This window comes from Saccostrea echinata, unplaced genomic scaffold, assembly GCF_033153115.1.
Source record: "Saccostrea echinata isolate AGI-Se365-2 ecotype Australia unplaced genomic scaffold, CSIRO_AGI_Sech_v1 ptg000023l, whole genome shotgun sequence".
Classification (NCBI taxonomy): domain Eukaryota; kingdom Metazoa; phylum Mollusca; class Bivalvia; order Ostreida; family Ostreidae; genus Saccostrea; species Saccostrea echinata.
In genome coordinates, this window is record NW_026889772.1 from 2,833,194 (window position 1) to 2,860,704 (window position 27,511).

A 27,511-nucleotide genomic window follows, 5' to 3' on the forward strand; every position below is an offset into this window, starting at 1 on the left:
GGCACACAAAATGACAGGTTCTTATGATGCTACAGGAATGAAGTCAATATTTCTACCATTCAAATGTGTACTTCCATAAATCAACTCACACAGGATTTTCCCCATTCAACCATCACACACTACCAATCTCCCTTTATTTTAAACTCTTCCTTTCTTCAACACAACTTTTACAGTTCATCTCTCTCCTGGGCCTTCTTCCTCCGCTCCTCAGACAGTATGATCCGCTCCTTACTTTTCTTTGGTTTAACAGGAACTTCTTTTTCTTCCTCACTATCAGTATCCTCTTCCTCCTCTTCTTCTCTCTTCTCTGACTTCTTCCTTTTCTTCTTCTCTGTTTTCTTCTTCTCTTCCTCCCTTTGTTGGCAGTACCCTGACATGACCTGCTCTGCTGCCCTGATACCTGACATATAAGCGCCATGAGCCGTATTCATGTGCTCCACAATAGTGTATTCTCCAGCAAAGTAAAGGCCGGGACAGCGTGGTTCTGATAAAATCTTCAGTTGTTCTGCTGTAGTCCCTGAAAAATTAAACTTTCATTATTATATAATGTAAACAGTCAGATCACAATGAATATTAAACATAGGTAATCAGATATTACAGAGCACACCTCAACGAATGTTGTCTTTAAGTAAGGCAAAGTCCTACACTAAACTAAAAATCTAGTAGTGCACATCCCTACATGCAACATTTATGCAATTTTGGTCTGATAGGGCTTGCAGTTAATTACTTGGGAAAGGACTTATCTAAAAACTTTAAACTAGTCACTTATTCAAACAAGAGGCCCATGGGCCACAACGCTCACCTGAGTAACTTTGGCCCTGCTGTTCTTCACCAGACTTTCCCCCATGTAATACACCTATTGTGGTCCCATCCTATCCCAGGGGTCATGATTTTAACAATTTAGAATCTACACTACCCCAGGATACTTCTACATTAGTTTCAGCTTCTCTGGCCCTGTGGTTCTTGAGAAGAAGATTTTTTAAGATTTTTTCTATATATTTCAATGTAAAACTTGGATTCCCTATTGTGGCCCCGCCCTACCCCCGGGGGTCATGCTTTTAACAATTTATATCTACACTACCCCAGGATACTTCTACATTAGTTTCAGCTTTTCTGGCCCTGTGGTTCTTGAGAAGAAGATTTTTAAAGATTGTTTCTATATATTTCAATGTAAAACTTGGATTCCCTATTGTGGCCCCGCCCTACCCCCTGGGGTCATGATTTTAACAATTTAGAATCTACACTATCCCAAGATGCTTCCACGTTAGTTTCAGCTTTTCTGGCCCAATGGTTCTTGAGAAGATTTTTAAAGATTTTTTCTATATATTTCAATGTAAAACTTGGATTCCCTATTGTGGCCCCGCCCTACCCCCGGGGGTCATGATTTTAACAATTTAGAATATACACTACCCCAGGATGCTTCCACATTAGTTTCAGCTTTTCTGGCCCTGTGGTTCTTGAGAAGAAGATTTTAAAAGATTTTTCCTATATATTTCTATGTAAAACATTGATTCCACATTGTGGCCCCGCCCTACCCCCGGGGGTCATGATTTGAACAATTTAGAATCTACACTACCCCAGGATGCTTCCATATAAGTTTCAACTTTACTGGCCCTATGGTTCTTGAGAAGAAGATTTTTTAATGACCCCACCCTATTTTTGTCTTCTCTTGATTATCTCCCCTTGTGAGGGGACTTGGCCCTTCATTTTAAGAATTTAAATTCCCCTTCACCCAAGGATGCTTTGTACCAAGTTTGGTCAAAATTGGCCCAGTGGTTCTTGAGAAGAAGTCAAAAATGTGAAAAGTTTACAGACGGACGGACGGACAGACAGACGGACTGACGGACGACGGACAAAATGTGATCAGAAAAGTTCACTTGAGCCTTCGGCTCAGGTGAGCTAAAAATGTAAGTCAAATCCAGCATCTGAAGCAAGTTTGAGAGTGTTCATCCTGTGATGCATCATCCTTGCAAGTTTGGTTCAGATTGGCCTTAGAGTTTCTTGGTAATGGACCTGCTCCAAAAAGATTAACCTGGTCACTCATCTGGAAAATGTAGGTCAAATCCAGCATCTGAAGCAAATCTGGTAGTGTGCATCCCTTAATGCATCATCCAAGCAAGTTTGGTGCAGGTAGGGCAAATAGTTACTTAAGAATGAACCTACTCCAAAAACTTTAACCTGGTCACTCATCTGGAAAATTTAGGTCAGATCCAGCATCCAAAGCAAGCCTATTAGTGTGCATCCTTAGATGTATCATCCATGCAAGGCCTGCTCCAATAACTTTAACCTGCTCCAAAAACATTAACCTGGTCATTCTTTAGCTGAAATTACAGCATTTGAAACCTTGACTGGTACAATGAAATACACCAGAAGCATCCTCCATGCATCTCTGATAAACACAGAGCATAGAAGTACTTGAAAAGAATCTGTTCCAAAAATTTTAACATGGGATGCTGATGCCGAGGGTTATACATAAGCTCCCCCCCAACTTTGTTGAGGTGAGCTAGTATCTGATACATGGGATACCTGTATTATCCCAGCCCTAAAATTTATTGGCTGAAAGGCATTTAAGAATGCACTGACAGACCACAGACACTGATTCCTATAGGGTACTGCATTTTGATGTTAAGGGTCATAATCTAATAAATTGAATCAGAAAATGTGTCTCTACCACTGAATGTACTTAAATTTAACAGAGTTATGTTACATGACCACTACAGGTAAATTTATTTAACTTCTTACACTGCCACGTGCACCAATAAACTACAACTGGATTCTTAATTCTTACATATATCTAGCTGAACAAACTATTATTCTACTTACCTACTCTTGGAAAAGTTAGGGCCCCTCCGCTATTTTCATTTTCCTGCCAGGCAGACCTTTTTATCCGTTTGATAGTTCTATTCTGTACTTGTGCTCCAAAAAACTTTTCTAGGTTTGCCTTAACTGAAATGATATCTCCTTCTTATGAAGCCCTTTAAGTGTGATTTTTTTTTTTATGAATAAAAACAACATTTTAGTAAAAGCTTAATACAGACAAGAAAATATAAATAATTTCTGTCCAAACCTTTGCTTTTAACTTCATCATCTGTCCAGCTCTCAAAAGTTTGTGCAATAGGTCCCCCAATACTTCCCATCAACACTGGTTTATTTATGAGTCTGTGAAGATTGATCCAGGTCTGAAGAATACCAGCCTCTTTTTCATTATCTGTTGCCATGGTGAAAACACCTACATCTGGTGGCCAGAAGATGTCATCAAACTCCACCACAAGTTTGTTGGAGAAACTTACTCCTGTTATCAAATATTGATACATTTGTGAAATTGTAAACCAACTGTAAACAATAAATCCAGTTATAAGGCTATAATCAATCAACAGACTGTTAACGTATTGTCCTAAATCAATCAACAGACTGTGTTAAAGTATTGTCCTATCAAAACAGATACCCTGTACTCTAGATGCTGTCTGAACCAAAAAAATGGTTGAGGGTTAGGGCCCAACAAGTCTGATTGAAACAATTGAACATTACAAATACGGCTTCTGTACTTCTTTTACCTGGATCCATATTTTGGCACTTTTGATACAATCCTTCAGTATGCTAACTCATGATTAACCTCAAATCTAATTTTACATTAGTTCAATGTATAGAAGCACTGACACATGTAGTGCTTATTCATGACTGTACCAAACAATTCAAAACCTACATTTGCACTAAATACTGAACAAGTTAAAATAGATACATATACAATACAGTCAAACCTTGTTATCTTCAACTCGATGGAACCAAACAAAAACTTCGAAATATCCAAGGGTTCAAGATATTGAGGGTAAAATACTTCAAGAAAAAGTATTTTGGACTTCAAAATCACTTTGATACATCCATGGCCTTTGAGATATCTGTGTTTGAGATACCAACGTTCAGTGGTATTTGTTTGTTTTGTAGCATGTTAAGTGCATTCAGTAGCAAACTATTGATCTTTAATCAGTATGAAATCTTACCTAATTTGTTTCTAATGGTATCATGCCATGTGTCTGGCATATTAGCAACAGAACTTGTACTCTTTTTCTGAGGTTCTCCAAACACAATTTCCCCCTTCTGTAGAATTCCCAGTGGTACTGCAACTATCACAATATCTGCCTCATATTGTTCCCGATTAAATGTCCGAACCTTATACTTTTTTGTTCTCTTGTCGTATGTGATATGACGTACTATGGCTTCAAGTTCAACAAGTATTGGAAATTCTGTCCCTTCACCACTGACAATACTGAAAGAGAAAGAGAAATGCATTAAATGATCAATTAGCTATAGCTTTTCTGTTTATGAGACTGCTCCCTTTATGGAAATACAGGTGGCCAGTACTTTATTTCATATCATAAAAGATGTTGTTTAAAGATGTACATGTAATACTACTATGAAGTGTACAAAATTTTGAATACAAATAGTTTCAAAGACAATAAATTTATTAGTCCAACATAATTTCATATCTATGTAACAAAATAGCCCTTATAATTGGTTACAGAGACTGAACTTATTTTAATAGAACTTATATGACATAGAATTATAAACTCTAAACGTGGATATTCTTTATATAACTGTATCGATATTTTGTGTAAATTCCAGGTTAACTTGACCACTACTTTAATATGTTCATGTGTCCATCAAATATTATTTCTTAAGGGGACAGTCAGAGAGAGAGAGCGAATCATTACCTTTGTTATATATTGTGAGGAAGTACTAACTTTTGTTGTTTACTACGAAGTACTTTTATTAGTAGGTAATAAAACTTTCTTCAGCCTTTATGTCCCTCTGACCAAGAAAGAATAATTAAATCATAATTACAAACTAATTAATGTCATCTTGAATGGTCAACATTCCCTAACTATTGCCAGTGAGATGAAAGAATCTCCAGCCAGAGGCCAAGACTTTTCCAGACCTTCCAACTCCAGGAACGTAGAGAGGATGGTTTATCTCCAAAGTGCGTTACAATAAACTGTCACCCCTAAGTGACCATTTAATAATTAATCCCCTCTTTGACCATGAATACATCAGAGGGGGGCAGTCCTTGGACTACTTGTTCCTCCGCCATATTGAAGCGTCCCTGGAGACGAGATTTTGTACCCACACACGAGATTCTCCGACTACCAATGGACATAAGTTTTACTTTTGTTAATTGTCTTTACCAAATATATAAATTCCCCAAATCCTTGAGAATAAATTAATTCTGATTTTTCCTTTGAGCTAAAACATTAAGCAACACTCTCTGACTTCCCCGAATTTGGATGTACTATACTATTCTTGTGAATTATAATAAAAGACTTATACCACTATACGATCATTCACGATTTTGTGACGTATAAACTTTGCTGCAGAAGTGTTATATCTATAACTAGTATAAAGTTTGATTGTGGAAAAAAAACATGTCCGTCAGAGTTGGCATCTTTATCATATATACTCTATACATTACTATTAAAGTCATAATGGAGCCTTTTAAAATCTTTCATCACTATTCTTATACTTTTTTCCCTGTAAGCCAGAACGTACCCATCAACAATTTGGTCAAATCCATCAACAACTACTTTGTTCCAGCCAAAGTCTTTCTCTGGTCGAAACATGGCCGTAGAGAAGTTCCTCTCAGACAAAGCATAATGGGAGGATACAAGTCCAGCCAGCACTGACTTGTCTACATCAGTGTCAAAGGAAGACAACTCCTCCTTGACAGCTTCAGGAAGGGGGCGATCATCTCCTTTTATAAATGCCTTTTCTACTGCTTTCCGTACCACCTGTGAGAAAATGAATGTTCAGTTTAAACACTTGCATTTATCTGGATGAACTGACTGTCACCCTTGATTATGTCCAGATTGCCTTATAGTAGATCCAATGAATAGCTGGTTACAAGATAAACTTTAACTTTATGTCTGTATTCAGGTATTACCGTAAATCTGGAAATTTTTACTGTAGATAAATTTTTAGCAAATTTGCGCGTGCAGTGCATTCGCAAAGATATTTTTCTTAAAAATAAATCAGCAACAAAATTATGTAAACAGAAATTTTGCTGACAGCTGGTATCTATTTTTAACCCAGTGAACAAGTGTTCAAAAGCAGTGGTCATTTTAAGAAACCCGTTTACGACAGATTGTTAACAAGATTTGATTTAATAAAGTGTAAGAAAACTTTAAACAGTTTAGATGTTTTACTTCTTCTAATATTTTTATCTGATTAATGAACGGTGACATTGTTTAATATTGTATGTACATGCGTAATTTATTGTATGCACATGCATAATTTATAATCTGATAATTTGGCATCATTAAATATTGTATGTACATGTGTGATTTATTGTATGTACATGTACATGCGTAACTTATAAAGTGTTATGTAAATTTTAAGCACTATTTAATTTTAGCCCCAATGACAATTCGCAAAATTTTGAAACGTAAAAATTAATCAATAGCTTTTTGACCCAAATTTGCAAAAATAAATCGATGTAAAAATTTCCAAATTTACGTTATTTCAAAGTGCACAGGCTCCAAGTGGAATTTTATTACAGATCTCTGGAAAACAAATAATTTTAATATGCCGCTTGACATAAATTTTAAAGAATATGAAACCTTTAAATATACACTGTAGGTATCAACATGTACAACAGATTTTACATAATTAACGATTTTGAAAGATACCATTTTCCAAATGTTGATTCAGAGCTAAAAATGAAGTGAGATTACCGAGAGCAGTTCTGAGAAGACGTGAGTGGTTTCCTCTGGAGTGAACACTTTATTCTGACTTGGGGCATACAGCTGTACAAATCCAGTTGACTCAACAGCAATCTCCAAGGATTTTGTTAACTCCAGGAGAGGGTTGTTTGGGACTCCGGAATTCAAGAAACTAGCTCCAAGATCTCCCTCCACACCTGCAAAAGAACATGCATTAGCAATGATAGCATTTGTATTAATGTACAACTGTACATGCATCTGTTTAACCATAAGATGTCACATCTGTGTTTCTAATTCTAAAGAAAAAATAAAAGTAAATACAATGTGTCAAATACAGTACTATAAATATGTGGCCTATATGTCATATTCAAATCCATGCTATCCTTACCCCTCACACTCCCTTTTCTGTCTGTATACACACGCCCACCATATCTATTCTTGCAAGCTTCAAGGACCTTGACAGAATACTTTTCAGGAGTATTGGTTAGCTTTCTGGCGGCTGCCATGCCTGCTATCCCCCCTCCTACGACGATCACATCTAAAGGCGTCTCCAGTCCAGGCTGAACGCTCACAGAGACTGTCACATCACCAAGGCCTAACAGCAGGAGAATCAAAAGTTTCCACATGCTCTTCTTATTATAATAGAATATCTGTTTAAAAAAGAAATAACGGTTATAATCACGTGAAAATATTCCAGATAAAAATACACCAGCAAGTGCAAAAATTCTGTACTGTAGAAATAGTAAAATCTTTTACCGTTCGAATTTACTCGACTTGAAATCATGAAAAGTAAGGTAATGTAACAATTATAATTAAATGAGAGTGAAATGAATGTAAAGAACTTACGTATATTAAATTATTTCACAAGATTTGACATTAATTAACACGTGTCTGATTGTTGTCTGCAGAGGGAAACAAGGAAGTGCTTAGAACATATTACATTTTTCAATCTCGCGCTGTGAAGAGTTTTTGGAAGAAGGCAAAAAATTATAATAAAGTCGTAAAATTATTTTTCTTGTCAGAAAGTCCAGTTTTGAATTTAAAAAATATATATTCATTTATTCATCATTTATTGTTATTATTTGACTTCATTATTATCATAAGAAATCTATTGATTCCTCTGAGGTATGTCGTTACACATTCCGTTTTACGTACATACCTGTGGAAAGCTTGAAAATGGCGGCGTTAGTGATGATAAAATAGCTTTCAAATCACCAATCACCGGTTTAAGCGTTTGATTTGTTTACCGAAAATGCCTTCAGAGAAGGTAAACAATTTGAAAATGTACAAGTTTATTTCTACAATTTTATGCCATGCAGGTATTTTGTAAATGAACATGGTTCTTTTGGGGGTATTTGTAAACTGATAAATTCATCACATTAAATACGAAATTAATGAATGAAGTGTCAAAAAGGCAGATTAAAAAATAAAATTAGATAAAATATATAGTTATGCAATGTATTTTCATACACTAAAGCGAAAATTTTTCTTATTTATATATGTATTACGAGGATTGGTTTCTTTTCGTATACATAAATTTGATTTCTTGTAAATTGTAGGTACGCTCAAAGGAAGACACATGGACTACCAACGAACTTAAAAAGGCGTTAAATGTAAGAAATGAACATTTCACAGCTAGTTATTCAGATTTTTCTTACTGGGGCCCTTCTAATGTCATTTTTGTTCCCATTTTTAAGACCTGCATATAACAGGTCTGGTACAATCAATACATGTAGCTTGAATTACATACATAGCTTTATTTATCTTCTTGAAGTAGCTGTATTTGCTACTAAATCTGACTGTTTTCCTTAAATGAGCATTTTTTTCATCATGCATAAAAAAATCGCACTTTGATGCAGCGAATGCTTTCAATTTTGAACTGTTCTGAAAACAATTCGTGAAAAAATTGCAGAGATGTGTCTCCTTCAGAGCAAATGCATTCAAAGTTCTAAAAATTTTTAGGCTATATACAACAGTTGATTTGTAACCAAACATTTACTTCTTGAATAAAATAACAAAGAAGACCAATTCTGGTTAACATGATAATGATTGGTAATAATTCAGTACAATGTGAAGTAATCATACTAAATATTGCCAGGGATGGGGCAATTGAAAAAAAGGAATTGTAATCGAGTGTAATTTAAATTACATTTTTCAAAGTAATTGGAAGTAATTTGTAATTGAACATTTTCTAATTACATTTCTCCCTTCTTAAAATTGTGTCTTCACCCTCGAAGATACAACCCATGCTCTTATTTTCTCCTGGCAGGACTTTCACCTGCAAGTCCAGGGATGGTCAGTAGCAGCATATTATGTGTAAAAAGAAAGGAGAAAATGTAGGCTGGACCTGGAATTGAACCCTGGACCCCTACATCACTAGACAGGGTGCTCTACTGACTGAGCTACCCATTCCAGGCCTATGTCCAGAGCCCAACCCATTCCTCCTTCCTTAAATTGTCTTTGCCCTTGAAGATACAACTTCAAGTTCTTATTGCCTCTGGCAGGACTTAAACCTGCAAGTCTAGGGGTGGTCAATGGCACCAAATTACATAACAGGAAAGGAGAAATGTATCACTGGGAATTGAACCTGGGATCCCTGTATCATTATTCATGTGTACTAACCTATGGGCTTCCCAGGCTTATATCCACAGCCCAAGCCGTTACAGAAGCATCACATTAATAAATCATATGAAAGTGAGATATACTTTTTCAGTAAAACTCCCAAATGAAATGCTGGAGACCCGTTTCTTAATCTTGCTAATTAAGTGCCTATCTCCTTTAACCAAAATGTCCCTATCATTTTCATCTACATGAATAATCATCTGCCCTTATGAAATCAGAATAGTGCTTTGAATAAATATTTTTTTCAGCATTCAGCAAACTTTTGTTTGTTTAGAAATGATGAAAAATCCTTTGAAATTCTTAATTTGGATTTCAGTGTATTTAAATGTAAATCAGTACTGCAAAGAATGTAACAATTATTTAAAGGCAGACATATGAGGTGCCGGTCTCCAATTTTTCAGGAACTTAGAAATTTAATGGAGAAGTACGAAACATGTTAATAAGAAGAAACACTGAGGATGGTGCATTCTTCTTTAACATATAAACACTAAAACAGCTATGTTCTGTTTCTCATGTACTGTTTATATGATTAACAGAAAGATGAAATCAGAAAAGAAAGGGAAAGATTAAAGAGAGAAAGAAGAGAAGGAAAAGGAGAAGATATAAATGAATATGGTAATTATGTGTGTGTAAACATTGCTAAATCTATATTAACATCAGTCTAAATTCTTATAAATGGTATGGTAAATATATATATTATATGTGTGTAAACATTGCTAAATCTATATTAACATAAGTCTAAATTCTTATAAATGGTATGGTAAATATATATATTATATGTGTGTAAACATTGCTAAATCTATATTAACATAAGTCTAAATTCTTATAAATGGTATGGTAAATATATATATTATATGTGTGTAAACATTGCTAAATCTATATTAACATAAGTCTAAATTCTTATAAATGGTATGGTAAATATATATATTATATGTGTGTAAACATTGCTAAATCTATACTGTATACAGGGAAATTTTGCCCCCGTATCACCTACTTACAGGTGGGCAAATTTAAAATACACAGCATAATTTCTTACACGGAACGGTGATTCAGCGAATTTAAAACGGAGCAAAATTATTTATAAGTGTGAAAGGGCAAAATTAACATGGTGCGAAAATAACCCTGTATACAGTTTTAACATTAGTCTTACATATGATTAGGTAAATATATATATTGTATATGAGTAAACATTGCTAAATCTTGCTAAATTCATACATGTATTAACATTAGTCTAAACAGATTTACAAAGAGATAAAAGTTTTTATGAAAAATACTAATGTTATAAATTGAAGGAGATGTTGAATATATGAGCATTTTTCAATACTTAATACTGAAAAAAAGAAATATTGCATTGTAGAGGAGAAAGAGAGACGCCATAGAAGAGACGGTGAAGAGAGACGTCACCATAGAGACGACGAGGTCACCATTTCATGTTCAGTCATAGACTTCTATTTATAAAGTTCATCCATTTCTGAAATTCTAAAGCTGATGTTTGTTAACATTAATTAATATTTAATTATAGGACAGGAAAAAACATAGAGAGAGCAAAAGAGAGGAATTAACTGAGGTAAAACCAATAGTCTTTTATATTCTATATGATACATTTGAACTTTGATATCTCGAACACTGATATCTCGAATACCATGGATATGTCGAAGTGATTTGGAAGTCCCAACCACTTATTCTTTAAGTATTTTACCCCCTGATATCTCGAATCCTCGGATATCTCAAAGTTTTTCCTCAGTCCCATCTAGTTCGAGATAATGAGGTTTGACTGTACATGTATGAATGACCCTTTTCTTTAAAAGCATACTGAATAAAGTTTTTGGTACTTGCATGGATGATACATCTAGAGATGCACCACTGCCAGACTTACTGTGGAAGTTGCATCTGACCTAAATTTCCTGATGAGTGGTCAGATTAAAGGTTTAGGAACAGGTTCACTCCAAATTATCTATGAAATATAGAGACTACCAGATTTGTAGTGATGATTTCTTGAGATGCACATGATCAAACTTGCTTCAAATTTACATCTGACATATATATTTTTCAGTTGAGTAACCAGGTTCAGTTTTGAGGTAGCCGCATCCCAAACACCTGTCTGATTGGACAAGTTATTTTATTTTTTTTACCATTATGGGATATTTACTAAGGGTGCAATGATAAACCGTTTGACGGTATATCGCGGTATATTTTTCCACGGTTCAATTCACGATACGCTAAACTGATATCGCGGTTCGGTTCAATCGGTCCAGAATTATCCGTTTTGTCCTTTTTATTTCCTTCTTTACTATTTCAAAATGGCTTCCGCGCAAAACGTGAGGTCGCCGATAACGTTTACGGCAGTTAAACTCATCTCCAGCATCTTACAGACCTCAGATTTAACACGGAGAGGGACTTAATGTGATTATAAGTTATAGATGTTTAGACAAATGATTAACCCTTTAGATCTAAACGTTTTCTTTGGTAATACACGATATTCCATCACGTGTGTATTTCAATGAAAATTCGCTGTCTTGTTGACTAAAACGTATTAACACGAGAAATATGACAACTGGTTTTCTACGTAAATAAAAGGAATGAAAGAATGAATGTCTTCCTTTTTCATTCCAATTTAAAAGGAAGATTATTAGGAAAGGTCCCCGTAGTTCCCTGTAAATGTTCATCATTGGTTTAGAATGTTGACACAACTCATAGATCTACCTAACAATCCAATTCATGTTAACAAAATTTTATTTTAATTATTATAAAAAAAATATGAACATTTTGTATAACCCTGTTAAGTTAAAATAAAAATATGATGACAAACTTGAAAGACTTTTTAACTTTGTTATGTATCGTGATACGTATCGTATCGTGAACTGAATACCGTGATACGTATCGTATCGTGAGGTTAGTGTATCGTTGCACCCCTAATATTTACATACTGTGTATTTTAAGCTCACCTAAACCAAAGGCTCAAGTGAGCTTTTCTGATTGAAGGATATCCAGTGTCCATCTTTCATTAGTTTGTCTGTAAACTTTTCACATTTTCGACTTCTTAAGAACCACACTAGACCAATTTCAATTAAATTTGAATTCAGAAAGTAACATTGTCCAATGGAGAAGTGAATATTTTAATTAACGTCGAGCCCTGTCAATACCAGTCTTGTTTTAGATCTTATCTGACCTATATTGTCAGGATTAGAGAACAGGTTTATTTTGTTAACACCAATCTTGCTGGGATGATTACATTAGGGATGTACACTACCAGTTTTGCCTTAGAGGTTACATCTGACCTACTTTTATATGTATATGTCTTTATTTCTTGGTTAAGCATTCCTAAGTAGCTATGAGTTGTACTTCACCCAAACTTGCATGAATGTTGCCTTTAAAGATACATAAAAACCACTGTGGAGAAGAAATGGTGAGTGACATTTATTTTAGTGACCTGTATTTAAAAAATTACCTGTTTAGTGAATGGCATGGACTTGCTTGCAACTTATGAATCTTGTTGTGCATGGTATGATACCTTGCCTTATTTATAGATAAGATTTGCTGAGGTGAGCTTTATAATATTCGGTTACCTATGTTTTTTTTATGTTTTTAAAATTCTAATAATATAGTACATCAAATTTATTTGTGGTTACAGGATGAGAGGGAGGCTCAGAGAAGGGAAAGAAGGGAAAGAAAAGAGGGAAAAAGCTCTAAGGTAACTCAGATATAGCCCAGCATAAATCCAGGGCCAGCCATATATAGCCTAATGTAACTCAGATATAGCTCAGCATAAATCCAGGACCAGTCATATATAGCCTAAGATAACTCAGATATAGCCCAGCATAAATCCAGGGCCAGCCATATATAGCCTAAGGTAGCTCAGATATAGCTCAGCATAAATCCAGGGCCAGTCATATATAGCCTAATGTAACTCAGATATAGCTCAGCATAAATCCAGGACCAGTCATATATAGCCTAAGATAACTCAGATATAGCCCAGCATAAATCCAGGGCCAGCCATATATAGCCTAAGGTAGCTCAGATATAGCTCAGCATAAATCCAGGGCCAGTCATATATAGCCTAAGGTAGCTCAGATATAGCTCAGCATAAATCCAGGGCCAGTCATATATAGCCTAAGGTAGCTCAGATATAGCCCAGCATAAATCCAGGACCAGTCATATATAGCCTAAGATAACTCAGATATAGCCCAGCATAAATCCAGGGCCAGCCATATATAGCCTATGGTAGCTCAAATATAGCCCAGCATAAATCCAGGGCCAGTCATATATAGCCTAAGGTAGCTCAGATATAGCTCAGCATAAATCCAGGGCCAGTCACATATAGCCTAAGATAACTCGGATATTGCCCATCATAAATCCAGGACCAGTCATATATAGCCTAAGTTAACTCAGATATAGCTCAGCATAAATCCAGGACCAGTCATATATAGCCTAAGTTAACTCAGATATAGCTCAGCATAAATCCAGGACCAGTCATATATAGCCTAAAGTAACTCAGATATAGCCCAGTATAAATCCAGGACCAGTCATATATAGCCTAAAGTAACTCAGATATAACCCAGTATAAATCCAGGACCAGTCATATATATAACCTTAGGTAACTCAGATAGAGCCCAGTATAAATCCGGGGCCAGTCATATATAGCCTAAAGTAACTCAGATATAGCCCAACATAAATCCAGGACCAGTCATATATAACCTTAGGTAACTATGATATAGCCCACTATAAATCCAGGACCAGTCATATATAGCCTAAGGTAATTCAGGTATAGCCCAGCATAAATCCAGTCATATATAGCCTCTATTCTTATCCATACTGTAACAAAAGAATAAAAAGGAATACAGTCAGATCAAAGGAATGTTATCTTCATTTCTTTATTGTTATATAAGTGTGCTGTTGAAATCTTTCTGATGTGAAGTGCTTCTCATAAGAGTGAATGTACTTGTAACTTAGTGATACACTAGCTGTTTGTTATGACTTTAGTCTGATGACAAGAGACGAGACGAGGATAGAAGACGACACAGAGATGAGGAGGAAGAGGATCGCAGGGAAAGACGACACAGAGATCGCGACGAAAAGCGACCTCGAGATGATAGGAATCGCGAGGAAGAGAGAGAAAGGAGAAGAAGAGAGAAAGAGGCAGAAAGAGAAAAACGACACAGGGACAAAGATGACAGACACAGGTTTATACAACAGCACTACACAATATGTAGCATTATCACTTGATTATTTAAATGATTAAATGATTTTACTGATAGAATTAAGTGAAACATTCTGTAGTTGTTTAAAATATATTGTTAATTTTGAGATTTTAAAGACTAAGTAGGTATCATACATGGGAACTCGACTTTAATGTGGAAAATCCTAAATTTCAAATTATTTATTAATTTTCAACAACTTCAAAATACAGATAAGAATTTATTAAATTGATGTTTTTGAAGTTTGGTGCTTGAAAACTTTTGCACAAAAATTGATATTGAAATCACAGATGACTAGAGAAGTAGCCATCATTTTTATGTGAGGGATGTTCAGTAAGATGGAACAGGTAGACTTGTTGGATTGGTGTTCAAAGTCCAAGATATTTTTCATACCCAAATATCAACTTCTTTTAAATTACAATGTTCAAGGGAAAGATTTAGAAATTGATATAGAATGGCTGTTTTGCATTTATCAGTGTATTTATTATCACTGTATTTATTGTAGGGGTATTTGTTATCAGTGTATTTATTATTTGGTGAATTTATTATGTCTTTTTCCCTTCTTAACTTTTTTCAGGGAGAAGGAAGAAAAAGATGACAGAAGAAGAAGACATGAAGAGGATGATGACAAAAGGAGACGGCACAGAGATGAAGATGGTGAAGATAGAAGAAGAAGGCACAGAGATGAAGATGGTGAAGATAGAAGGAGGCAAAGAGATGAAGATGGTGAAGATAGAAGGAGAAGACATAGAGATGAAGATGATGATGGTAAGAGGAGGAGACATAGAGATGAAGATGGTGAGGAGCGACGAAGGAGACATAAGGATGAGGATGAAGAAGATAGGAGGCGAAAACACAGGAAAGATGATGGTGATGAAGACAGAAAGCGAAGGCACCACAGGGATGAGGTGAGGATGTATGCTTACTGCAGGTATGATCAATCTGTTTATATAAATAAACTTTCTTTGAAAGGAGTTAAAGACTTCTTTTTTCCAATGCAGGATGAAAGAGAAAAACGGAGAGAGAGACACAGAGAAGATGAAGATGTAAGAATTTCTTTCATTAGGTTAACAAAAACAAGAGATAAGGTTTACAATGCTTCCTTGATTTCTAGATTGTAAATTGTTCTTGAGAAGGGATCCACTGCAATATTAGTTTTCCTCCATAAACTGATTTTATTGATACGTTGTAGCTTTAAAAAATAAGATATATGTGCCTGTTGTTCAGGGTTACAAAAGGGAGAAACATCGTCAGAGAGAGAAGAGAGGGGAGAGAACTCTGGACGAGGTCTTTCAGCTTACTTTTGTTTTGTTGGCATTTCTTTATGCTTTCTGGTGACACTTTAAATTTTTATTTTTATTGAGTACCAGCAAACATTTTTTGGGTCACATACTGAATCAAAATGTTGATTCTTGCACCAGTGATGTATGGAGAATTTTATAGGTCACAATTTCATCATCAACCCTAACCCACCAGCATGTAACCCACATGACTTCACAACCCACTGTTATATATTGATAAGTAGTAGTTTTGAAATGTTTATCATATAACAGTCCATGCATTGATATACATCTTTCAGTTTTCACAACATAATAAGAAATGTATAATTTATTCCTTTAAAACAGGATTAATTATTGATGATAATTAGTTTTTAACACCTGTTTTTTTTTTTAATCTCACCTTTATATTTATTTGAATTACTTGATAAATGTAGACAATAAGTGAGGAATAAGGTAACTTTATAATTTGTCATTCTTTGTTTATTTGTTCATCTTTCCCAAGATAAAGGTGTATTAATGTTTCACTTCAAATTAATAGAAAAAAACCTACTGTAACTACTTTGATGGCAAGAGCAGGGAAAAAAAAAATAATTATGATTATTAAATCATGTCTGCATGGCGATCAGGCTTTGGTTTACAATTGATATTTGTTGAAAGCATATAATGATTTTATGAAGTCTTTGAGAAGGTTGCAATCATTGATTAGTCTTTATCATATAACAGTCCATGTAGTTGATATAAGTCTTTCAGTTTTCACAACATAATAAGACACATGTAATTTATTCCTTTAAAACAGGATGAAAGAGAAAGACAAAGACAAGAGAGACGAGAAAAAAGAGAAGCAAAAGAAGGGGGTAAAAGTAGACACCGAGAGGAGGATGTAAGTATTTTAGAGATGAGAAAATGTCAGTTACAGGTGAAAATGTCCAATAATGCTTATGTCATGTATGTAGTCATTGTTGTTACATAAAGAAAGATAGGATTTAAACATAAAAAGCAACCTCTTCAAAGCTCTGGTTGCTATATTATCATAGTCAACAAAATGCAAGAAAGATATCATCATACACAAGGTATTATACAGTTTATTGTATACAATATATGATACCAATATTTTCTGCTTTGTCACAGGAAGAGGAACGGAGACGCAGGAAAGAAAAAGAGAGAGAAAAGGAACGAGAAAGGGAAAAAGAGAAAGAAAGAGAACGGGAAAAGGTGACTAATTGTTAAATCTGTAAAGAACTATTTACATCTGACAAGATTTTCTACATGTTGCCATAGCTATTATGTGATTATCATATTATAGAATGATGCAATAGTTTACAATCAAAAACCTCTTTTCATCCCTGCTATCAATGAGTATTGATTCCAAGTGATACACAGAAGACACACGAAGGTCACAGAATTTACTGTAAACATACTTTTTTCCAAGGGAGGGGGGATCATAATTCCACAGAATCACAATTTCTGCTCAATCCATGTAGAAAATTGTGCAGATTTTTTTTATTACCATTGTATGTCTTACTCGCACTTTAGGTACGCTGTTACAAATTTCTGTAGAAAAGGACAAGATAAGTTAAGACCCCTTTTTAGCCCTTGGTTTGGGGTGTCTTTTAGAATGATGCCAAAGTTTATCAATAAAAACCTGTTGTTACCCTTTCCACAAAATGAGTATTGGTTCTAAGTTATGGGATACACAGAGGTCACAGGAAGGTGAGAAAATATGTCTATTTCTGAATTTTCTCGTTTTTATGCCAATTTTCATCGATTTTACAGCACATTTTGTTTCAGAAAACATAGAGCACAAGCTTGCCTATCTACAAATTTATGTATTTCATACACTAGTATCAGATGCATCTTATGTATAAAAATCTCAGACAGGCAAGCTTGTGCTCTTATAATGTTTCCCAAAGTGAAAAGTATCTCAAATTGGACGAAATTCCACCAGAATTGAGGAAATTTGTTAAAATGTCCTACTTCTGCACCCTCCTGTGGCCTAGCTCCATGTTTGTTTTGAATCAAAATTAGTGCTGGTTTTAAAACAAGCATCTTTTTAAGTTCTTAACTACAAACTATCACAATTTTAACTGTGTTCTGATTTTTACATCAAATAAGGGGCCAGATTCGGCCGTTATCATACCTTGTCCTTTGTTACTGTGTACATAGCATAAATTAATCTTAAAAGTATGTCTACAGTATCAATTTCTGAATTTTTTCATTTTTTATTCTAATTTTCATTAATTTTAAAGCACATTTTGTTTCAGAAAACACAGAGCACAAGCTTGCATATCGACCAGATTTATAAACATGTATTTCCTGCACTAGTATGAGATTCATCTCGTGTATGAAAATCTCAGATAGGCAAGCTTGTTCTCTATGTTCCTAGAAGTGAAAGGTATCTCCAATTTGATGGAATTCCATCAGAATTGAAGAAATTCAGTAAAATTTTCTATTTTGTCACCCTCTTGTGACCGTGTATGCTTTGAATCAAAATTCATGCTGGTTTTAAAACAAGCATCATTTAAAGTTCTTAATTGCAAACTATTACAATTTTAACTGTGTTTTGATTTTTATATCAAATAAGGGGCCAAATTCCAATATAATCATATACACTGTCCTTTATAAAGAAAGTTTAGTTTCATTGTGATATACCAAACAAAATTGCAGGTGCTAAGAGTTTAAAATGTAGTCATGTAAAAAATCATGTTTCAGAGGAAATCGGCTAAACCAAGCAGAAAGAGAGTAAGTCATGTTTGAAGCACACAGTACTATAGTTATATTGCTTTATATATCCCTTAAAAAGCTTATCACCTCCTATATATTGCATGTTCCTTGTAACTGATTAGCTTTGGTCAACTTGATTTTTAAATCTGAGTGATAATATCCAGTATTTCCTGTGTTACATTGGTACAAGGGCTCACAAAATGGTGAGGATTGCTTGACCCCTACATGCATGTATGTATACATGTATGATAATTTACAAAGAAAATATAAAATGTATAACAATGCACTGCATCAATAGTTTGCATGCTAAGCTACATTTTTAATGGATTCCTTAAATGTGCATGCTAAATTTTTAGTGTTATAAATGTACATGGATAATTTTACTGTTTAAAAGTTGGAAGAACTGTAAATCACTTTTCATTCAAAAGAACTTTATTTTCACATAATTATGAAACTGTCTGCCCACAAAAAATTTCATTCTCATGTGTGTATTTTCATTATTAAAGACTGTATAATACAATAACTGAACTTCATGAAAATTTTGTCTCGCTTATGAACACCAAATTAATACTATATGAAAATAAGGTTTTGTAAAAAATGGGGTGACCTGTAGTAACTACTTCCTTCTAAATGCAGGTATACGGTAAAACATGCTTATAGCAAAGTGTCACAGGTGAACAATTTTATTTGTTTATAAATGTTATTTGTTATATATGATAAGTTTATAATATTTTAGAACTAAAGGGAATGAAAATCTCTTCACTGTAAGCGTGGACTCATTATAAACATTAAAACTTAGAGTTGGAGTAGTTCATCTGTATGAAAAGCAATTCAATCCATGAATCAATCTATAATTAAAGAATAAAAATTAATGACAAATTAGATGGTATATGGTATGAGTGAGATAATTGAATTGTTTTAGGAGAATGAACCCGAGGAGGAAGAAAATGGCTACGGTGATTATGAGGACGATTTTGAGGTCAGTCTTAACTTTGTAAATGTCACTTTTCATGCAGACAGATAAACTACATGTACCAATAAAAAAAAATACTGTCCCAGAATTACTTTGTTTCAGTAATATTTTCACTCACCCCAGAATACTTTGTTTCAGTAATATTTACACTCACCGCAGAATACTTTGTTTTAGTAATATTTTCACTCACCCCAGAATACTTTGTTTTAGTAATATTTTCACTCACCCCAGAATACTTTGTTTCAGTAATATTTACACTCACCCCAGAATACTTTTTTAGTAATATTTACACTCACCCCAGAATACTTTGTTTCAGTAATATTTACACTCACCCCAGAATACTTTGTTTCAGTAATATTTACACTCGCCCCAGAATACTTTGTTTTAGTAATATTGTCACTCACCCCAGAATACTTTGTTTCAGTAATATTTACACTCACCCCAGAATACTTTGTTTTAGTAATGTTTACACTCACCCCAGAATACTTTGTTTTAGTAATATTTTCACTCACCTCGGAATACTTTGTTTTAGTAATATTTACACTCACCCCAGAATACTTTGTTTCAGTAATATTTACACACACCCCAGAATACTTTGTTTTAGAAATATTTACACTCACCCCAGAATACTTTGTTTCAGTAATATTTACACTCACCCCAGAATACTTTGTTTTAGTAATATTTTCACTCATCCCAGAGTACTTTGTTTCAGTAATATTTACACTCACCCCAGAATACTTTGTTTCTGTAATATTTACACTCACCCCAGAATACTTTGTTTCAGTAATATTTACACTCACCCCAGAATACTTTGTTTTAGTAATATTTTCACTCACCCCGGAATACTTTGTTTTAGTAATATTTACACTCACCCCAGATTACTTTGTTTCAGTAATATTTTCACTCACCCCAGAATACTTTGTTTCAGTAATATTTACACACACCCCAGAATACTTTGTTTTAGAAATATTTACACTCACCCCAGAATACTTTGTTTTAGTAATATTTACACACACCCCAGAATACTTTGTTTTAGTAATATTGTCACTCACCCCAGAATACTTTGTTTCAGTAATATTTACACTCACCCCAGAATACTTTGTTTCAGTAATATTTACACTCACCCCAGAATACTTTGTTTTAGTAATATTTTAAATCACCTCGGAATACTTTGTTTTAGTAATATTTACACTCACCCCAGAATACTTTGTTTCAGTAATATTTTCACTCACCCCAGAATACTTTGTTTCAGTAATATTTACACACACCCCAGAATACTTTGTTTTAGAAATATTTTCACTCACCCCAGAATACTTTGTTTCAGTAATATTTACACTCACCCCAGAATACTTTGTTTTAGTAATATTTTCACTCATCCCAGAGTACTTTGTTTCAGTAATATTTTCACTCACCCCAGAATACTTTGTTTCAGTAATATTTACACACACCCCAGAACACTTTGTTTTAGAAATATTTTCACTCACCCCAGAATACTTTGTTTCAGTAATATTTACACTCACCCCAGAATACTTTGTTTCAGTAATATTTACACTTATCCCAGAATACTTTGTTTCAGTAATATTTTCACTCACCCCAGAATACTTTGTTTTAGTAATATTTTCACTCATCCCAGAGTACTTTGTTTCAGTAATATTTACACTCACCCTAGAATACTTTGTTTCAGTAATATTTACACTCACCCCAGAGTACTTTGTTTCAGTAATATTTTCACTCACCCCAGAATACTTTGTTTTAGTAATATTTTCACTCACCCCAGAATACTTTGTTTCAGTAATATTTACACTCACCCCAGAATACTTTGTTTTAGTAATATTTTCACTCATCCCAGAGTACTTTGTTTCAGTAATATTTACACTCACCCCAGAATACTTTGTTTCAGTAATATTTACACTTATCCCAGAATACTTTGTTTCAGTAATATTTTCACTCACCCCAGAATACTTTGTTTTAGTAATATTTTCACTCATCCCAGAGTACTTTGTTTCAGTAATATTTACACTCACCCTAGAATACTTTGTTTCAGTAATATTTACACTCACCCCAGAGTACTTTGTTTCAGTAATATTTACACTCACCCCAGAGTACTTTGTTTTAGAAATATTTACACTCACCCCAGAATACTTTGTTTTAGTAATATTTTCACTCATCCCAGAGTACTTTGTTTCAGTAATATTTTCACTCACCCCAGAATACTTTGTTTCAGTAATATTTACACACACCCCAGAATACTTTGTTTTAGAAATATTTTCACTCACCCCAGAATACTTTGTTTCAGTAATATTTACACTCACCCCAGAATACTTTGTTTTAGTAATATTTTCACTCATCCCAGAGTACTTTGTTTCAGTAATATTTACACTCACCCCAGAATACTTTGTTTCAGTAATATTTACACTCACCCCAGAATACTTTGTTTTAGTAATATTGTCACTCACCCCAGAATACTTTGTTTTAGTAATATTTTCACTCATCCCAGAGTACTTTGTTTCAGTAATATTTTCACTCACCCCAGAATACTTTGTTTCAGTAATATTTACACACACCCCAGAATACTTTGTTTTAGAAATATTTTCACTCACCCCAGAATACTTTGTTTCAGTAATATTTACACTCACCCCAGAATACTTTGTTTTAGTAATATTTTCACTCATCCCAGAGTACTTTGTTTCAGTAATATTTACACTCACCCCAGAATACTTTGTTTTAGTAATATTGTCACTCACCCCAGAATACTTTGTTTCAGTAATATTTACACTCACCCCAGAATACTTTGTTTCAGTAATATTTACACTCACCCCAGAGTACTTTGTTTTAGAAATATTTACACTCACCCCAGAATACTTTGTTTTAGTAATATTTTCACTCACCTCAGAATACTTTGTTTTAGTAATATTTACACTCACCCCAGAATACTTTGTTTTAGTAATATTTTCACTCATCCCAGAGTACTTTGTTTTCTCCAAGATCTTATTTGTGCATTGATTATGTAACTTTTAACTCTTTCATCTTTTGCTCAGGATTATGAAGATGACTTTGAAGAGGAAGAAGATGACACACCTGTCGTCAAAGGAAAGGTAGTACATCTTATATTCTGTTCATAGTTCTTTATGTGTAGAATTTTACTGTAGTATAAATGGAAAAGGGCTAAAAAAAATATTAACACTGCTTGTTATTCGTGCTTGCCTAGCCTTTGTCTAAGATTATCCCTTTGTTTATGTAGCAATTGTCAGATTATGATCTACAAAAGACGCCACGTAAAGGCGGAGCTGGTCTGGACTACTCAGTAAATATCTGGATGTATTGTGTGTGTGTGTGTGTGTGTGGTCAGGCATCAATAACAGCTGTGTAAATTTAAACTAGTATTGTAATCCATCAGTGATGTTGTAAATGAGCATTGAAATGCTGGGTTACAGTGCCTCTATGCTGTTTCAAAACAGTTAATGTTATGGAGACTTATAAAATCTGTCTGATGATCTTTACGTACATTCTGTCTTCTATCAGTTGGGTGGAATTTGAAGTTTAATGACAATCAGTGTAACTATGTTTAGATTTAGATCTTTACGTACATTCTGTCTTCTATCAGTTGGGTGGAATTTGAAGTTTAATGACAATCAGTGTAACTGTGTTTAGATTTGTCACTTGGTTGACACATTCTGATTGACACTTTATGCTTGCAACAATTCACAGAAGCACCCTGTATGGTGTACTGTAGATTCCTAAATATACACAAGGAATTAAATATCGCGTAATTTCGCGACAAGCACCACTTGCGAAATAAAATTACTCTTTTTATTTTTATGGTGCTGAAATCAATGTAAAATTTCTAGATCAACTGTCTACTCGCAAATTAATGTTCTCACTATTTGACATTAAAGAGACATTTTGTGATAATAAGCTAAAGTGCTCGCGAAAGATAAGGAATCTACAGTAATTAACATATACCATTTTACTGGATATAGTAACATCATGTAGACTGAAGCCTCCTAAAGTCTTAAACTACACCTTTTTTTTAAAGATTTGATGACAAAATGTTTTCATTGTAAAGGAAATTTTTAAAAAATTTAATTACAACAGTCAATAAATAGAAACAAGACACAGGGTAAGTTTAAGTTGATTTTTTGAAATCATTCTTATATAAACAATAATGTATATAATTAAATTTGTAAATGAAGGTGTAGCTGGCCAGTAATATATTTTGCTTGTCAGTCTGTTCTCAAACCCTGTCTTATCCAACACTTCATTAGATGCCTTACACACACATGTGCAATCATGTACATGCACATGTAGCTGAGCAATATTTAATTCTACAATGCTAAGTTTTCATAATTTCCTAAAGCAGTCACAAGGGTTTGAATTCAAGCTTTACGAGTGACACATGTTATAGATACTTTTATATTTATATATCACATGACATGTAACAGTGATTATTTACAGAGTAAGTATACTTATTGTTCATAGGACTCCGAGATGGATGAAGTCTTACGGGCCCTCGATCAAGAGAATGAGAGATTGTATCAGGACTCGAGGCAAGGGAATGACTCGCCTGTAAGTCGTAAAAGTCTAAATTAATCTTCATTGTGGTCCATGCTTTGATTCTTCAGTCTGATGACAATATTCAAAGTAGAAAATGTAGGCTTTTTGAAATATCAATAAATATTTATTTTGATTGAGAGGTTGTAGATTTTTGGATGAAGAATGAAATGAAGTATCCATCTGACTGTATCAAATTGCTTAAGAATTGTAAACTGTCTGGTCTGAATTTATGATTATTTGGACCTTGTAAATTTTTAATTGCAGAGGTATAACCAATACAACAAACAGTATGATGATCAGGATTCAGACTCGGAACCCGCTCGACCTGTCACTCGTGGCTTGATTAATTTCACCGGGGCCAGACAGCGAGCCATTAGTCGTAAGGCCAACAGTAAGACTGCCAAGCGTGCCCAGGACCTACTACAGATGATAGAACTAGATGTCTCATCATATGATCTGTTTGACCTTCCACCTGTTAAAGAATATGACCTTTATATCCGAAGCTTTGGCCGTACAGACACCAAACAGGTTAGAGAAATCACCACAGGCTTTAATTGTAATAAATATGGAATGAAGAATATTAAAATGTAAATAATAATATACAAGTATGTGACTGTCTTAAGGTATTCAGAAGATGTACCTGTAAATTAATTTTATCAATTTATTAGATTTTTTTATCACTACATGTACTCCTTAATGTCAGACATTTGTATTCTAGATAAATAGTCAGTGTTCTGACCTGATTTTGTAGGCTTATGTCCAAACTAATGATGACAACATAGACCGAGAGATCCAGACAGAGGAGATAGATGTCCGTCAGAAGTGGACCCAGCATCTGGCGGAGGACTTCACAGGCTGTGGAAGTAAGGACTAGGGTTACTAACCTACAGACACTTAGTGATCATTTACACACAGAACAAGGGGAGAATTCAAGTTTACATATATATATATATTTTATCTTGCTGTGTCGAATAATCAGATACTGTTCAAACAACATTGTATTAACAACATAAATGGGGAGATGGTTAAAGGGGCCTGGACACAGATTTGAAGTTCATGTTTTCTAAAATTTTCTGTACAATATCATGACTTATATGTTGCTATAGAATTTCAAATGGAAATATAATAAAAGCATATTCAGAAATGACATTTATCTGGAAATTATTGAAACTACAAATTTTGGGACGTGTTTGATAGACATATCCTTGCACTTCCACAAAGTAAACTTTATCCTTAAGAAAAGTAGAAATTTTGTTGTGTATTAATGAAAAATATTAAAACTATAATCCAGAGAATTCAGAGTAGAAATGTGAGAAAGCAAAACCAACTCACTTGTGTTGTCAGTTCATGCTCAGTGATGTATGCAGAGTTTAACAAATAAAACACACCCGGTGAAACGTAAACATAAACAATAACAGAGCCCATGCACTGTTTACAAAAGATGATTGACGTGTTGTAAAGAAAAATGTCATTGTCATTGAATTCTAAGAATATTCATGTAAGGTCAATTCATTTAACAGGTTTTTTTTTTTTTGAATAAGCATAGGAATTTAAAATGTAAACAATGCAACTGTGTCTAGGCCCCTTTAAAGACAGATATCTATGTAGGTTAACTCAGTGTAATGTTAAGGAAAGGATTAAGAGATGTAGATTTTCTAAAATTTCTTTCATTACTTTCATGAGTTGCAGTATCTAAACCTTTTTCACCATACTGCATAGTCCTAAATGACTTGGACATTTTCTTGTATGTCTATATAATGTTGTTATTATTCTGAGTGCATTATGTGTGGGATTCCATGTGATTACAGGGGGAGATGGTGAGAAGGATTTAGATGAGGAGGAATATAATGTTGTTATTTATTCTGAGTGCATTATATGTGGGATTCCATGTGATTACAGGGGGAGATGGTGAGAAGGATTTAGACGAGGAGGAAACAGCTCAGCAGAACAAACAGCAGGATCTGGGACGACTGAACTCTTTCATACAAAAGGCGGGGCAGGTACGAACTCGTTAGTACAAAAGGCGGGGCAGGTACGAACTTGTTAGTACAAAAGGCGGGGCAGGTACGAACTCGTTCATACAGAGGGCGGGGCAGGTATGAACTCGTTCATACAGAAGGCGGGGCAGGTACGAACTCATTCATACAAAAGGTGGGGTAGGTACGAACTTGTTCATACAAAAGGCGGGGCAGGTGCAAACTCATTCATACAAAGGTGGGGTAGGTACAAACTCGTTCATATAGAGGGCAGGGCAGGTACAAACTGGTTCATACGAAAGGCAGGGCAGGTATGAACTCATTCATATAAAAGTTGGGGCAGGTACAAACTCGTTCATACACAAAAGGTGGGGCAGGTATGAACTTGTTCATGCAAAAGGCGGGCAGGTACACACTCAAAACTAGCCATTTTCCTTCCCTGCACAGTGTTACAAAGAAAATACTGTAAACTTACATATATAAGCTCACTTAAAATTTAGTGCGATCATCCTCTTCAACTGATTATTACAATCATAAATTAGTGAACTTGAGGTTTAACAATGACGTGTATTAGGTTTAATCACATTGGTGTGTACATAAATAAGAAGCAGTGAGAAAGGCACTGACATATGACTACCACTAAAATAAGTACGTTTACACTTTACATTACTCCCTATAAGTAGTAAGAGTAAATATTTACACTTTACTCCCTATAGGTAGTAAGAGTAAATATTTACACTTTACAGTTCTCCCTATAGGTAGGAAGAGTCGATAAGTACATGTTCGTTTACACTTTACAGTACTCCCTATAGGTAGTAAGAGTCAATAAGTACATGTACGTTTACACTTTACAGTACTCCCTATAGGTAGTAAGAGTCAATAAGTACATGTACGTTTACACTTTACTCAGTATAGGTAGTAAGAGTAAAAAACCATCCTGACATGGACTAAAACTGTCAAATTTCTCCAAATTATTGTTAAAATCCATGTTTACAATTTTCAATCTCACACTCACTTAGCTATGACATCTCACAACTGCTCAGCTGTGATGTCACAGCCTATGACTCTATGTTAAGAAAAGACAGGGGCAAAGAAAATGTAATAAACAGAAAAGTCATTATTTTGGAGTTTATTGGATATGGAATTTATTACACTCATGAAACAGGGTTTTTAGCTCACCTGAGCCGAAGGCTCAAGTGAGCTTTTCTGATCACATTTTGTCCGTCGTCCATCCGTCCGTCTGTCTGTCTGTCTGTCCGTCCGTCTGTAAACTTTTCACATTTTTGACTTCTTCTCAAGAACCACTGGGCCAATTTTGACCAAACTTGGTACAAAGCATCCTTGGGTGAAGGGGAATTTAAATTGTTAAAATGAAGGGCCAAGTCCCCTCACAAGGGGAGATAATCAAGAGAAGACAAAAATAGGGTGGGGTCATTAAAAAATCTTGTTCTCAAGAACCAAAGGGCCAGTAAAGCTGAAA

General features: G+C 34.5%; 2 protein-coding genes across 2 annotated transcripts in view; one reads left to right on the forward strand and one right to left on the reverse strand.

Moving 5' to 3' along the window:
* Positions 1-154: 154 nt before the first annotated feature.
* LOC133191074 (uncharacterized) lies at positions 155-7,628 on the reverse strand. Its single transcript, XM_061326756.1, has 8 exons — positions 7,557-7,628; positions 7,099-7,360; positions 6,723-6,907; positions 5,542-5,780; positions 3,999-4,264; positions 3,068-3,292; positions 2,824-2,946; positions 155-517 (listed from the first exon to the last, which is right to left on the reverse strand). Exons 2-8 carry the CDS (start codon positions 7,334-7,336, stop codon positions 168-170), a joined length of 1,626 nt encoding a protein of 541 aa, XP_061182740.1. The 5' UTR covers positions 7,337-7,360; positions 7,557-7,628; the 3' UTR covers positions 155-167.
* A 239-nt stretch (positions 7,629-7,867) lies between these two features.
* LOC133191599 (cytoplasmic dynein 2 intermediate chain 1-like) overlaps positions 7,868-27,511 on the forward strand; it is a 33,630-nt gene continuing 13,986 nt past the window's right edge. The window contains exons 1-20 of the mRNA XM_061327345.1: positions 7,868-7,977; positions 8,270-8,323; positions 9,869-9,947; positions 10,690-10,751; positions 10,855-10,899; positions 12,964-13,023; positions 14,313-14,512; positions 15,105-15,435; positions 15,529-15,573; positions 15,755-15,814; positions 16,604-16,687; positions 16,936-17,019; positions 18,517-18,546; positions 19,451-19,507; positions 22,540-22,596; positions 22,743-22,805; positions 23,981-24,067; positions 24,320-24,583; positions 24,807-24,918; positions 25,955-26,055. Coding sequence (XP_061183329.1) covers positions 7,963-7,977; positions 8,270-8,323; positions 9,869-9,947; positions 10,690-10,751; positions 10,855-10,899; positions 12,964-13,023; positions 14,313-14,512; positions 15,105-15,435; positions 15,529-15,573; positions 15,755-15,814; positions 16,604-16,687; positions 16,936-17,019; positions 18,517-18,546; positions 19,451-19,507; positions 22,540-22,596; positions 22,743-22,805; positions 23,981-24,067; positions 24,320-24,583; positions 24,807-24,918; positions 25,955-26,055 — 1,890 coding nt within the window. The 5' untranslated portion in view covers positions 7,868-7,962. The remainder of the gene's footprint in view (positions 7,978-8,269; positions 8,324-9,868; positions 9,948-10,689; positions 10,752-10,854; positions 10,900-12,963; positions 13,024-14,312; positions 14,513-15,104; positions 15,436-15,528; positions 15,574-15,754; positions 15,815-16,603; positions 16,688-16,935; positions 17,020-18,516; positions 18,547-19,450; positions 19,508-22,539; positions 22,597-22,742; positions 22,806-23,980; positions 24,068-24,319; positions 24,584-24,806; positions 24,919-25,954; positions 26,056-27,511) is intronic.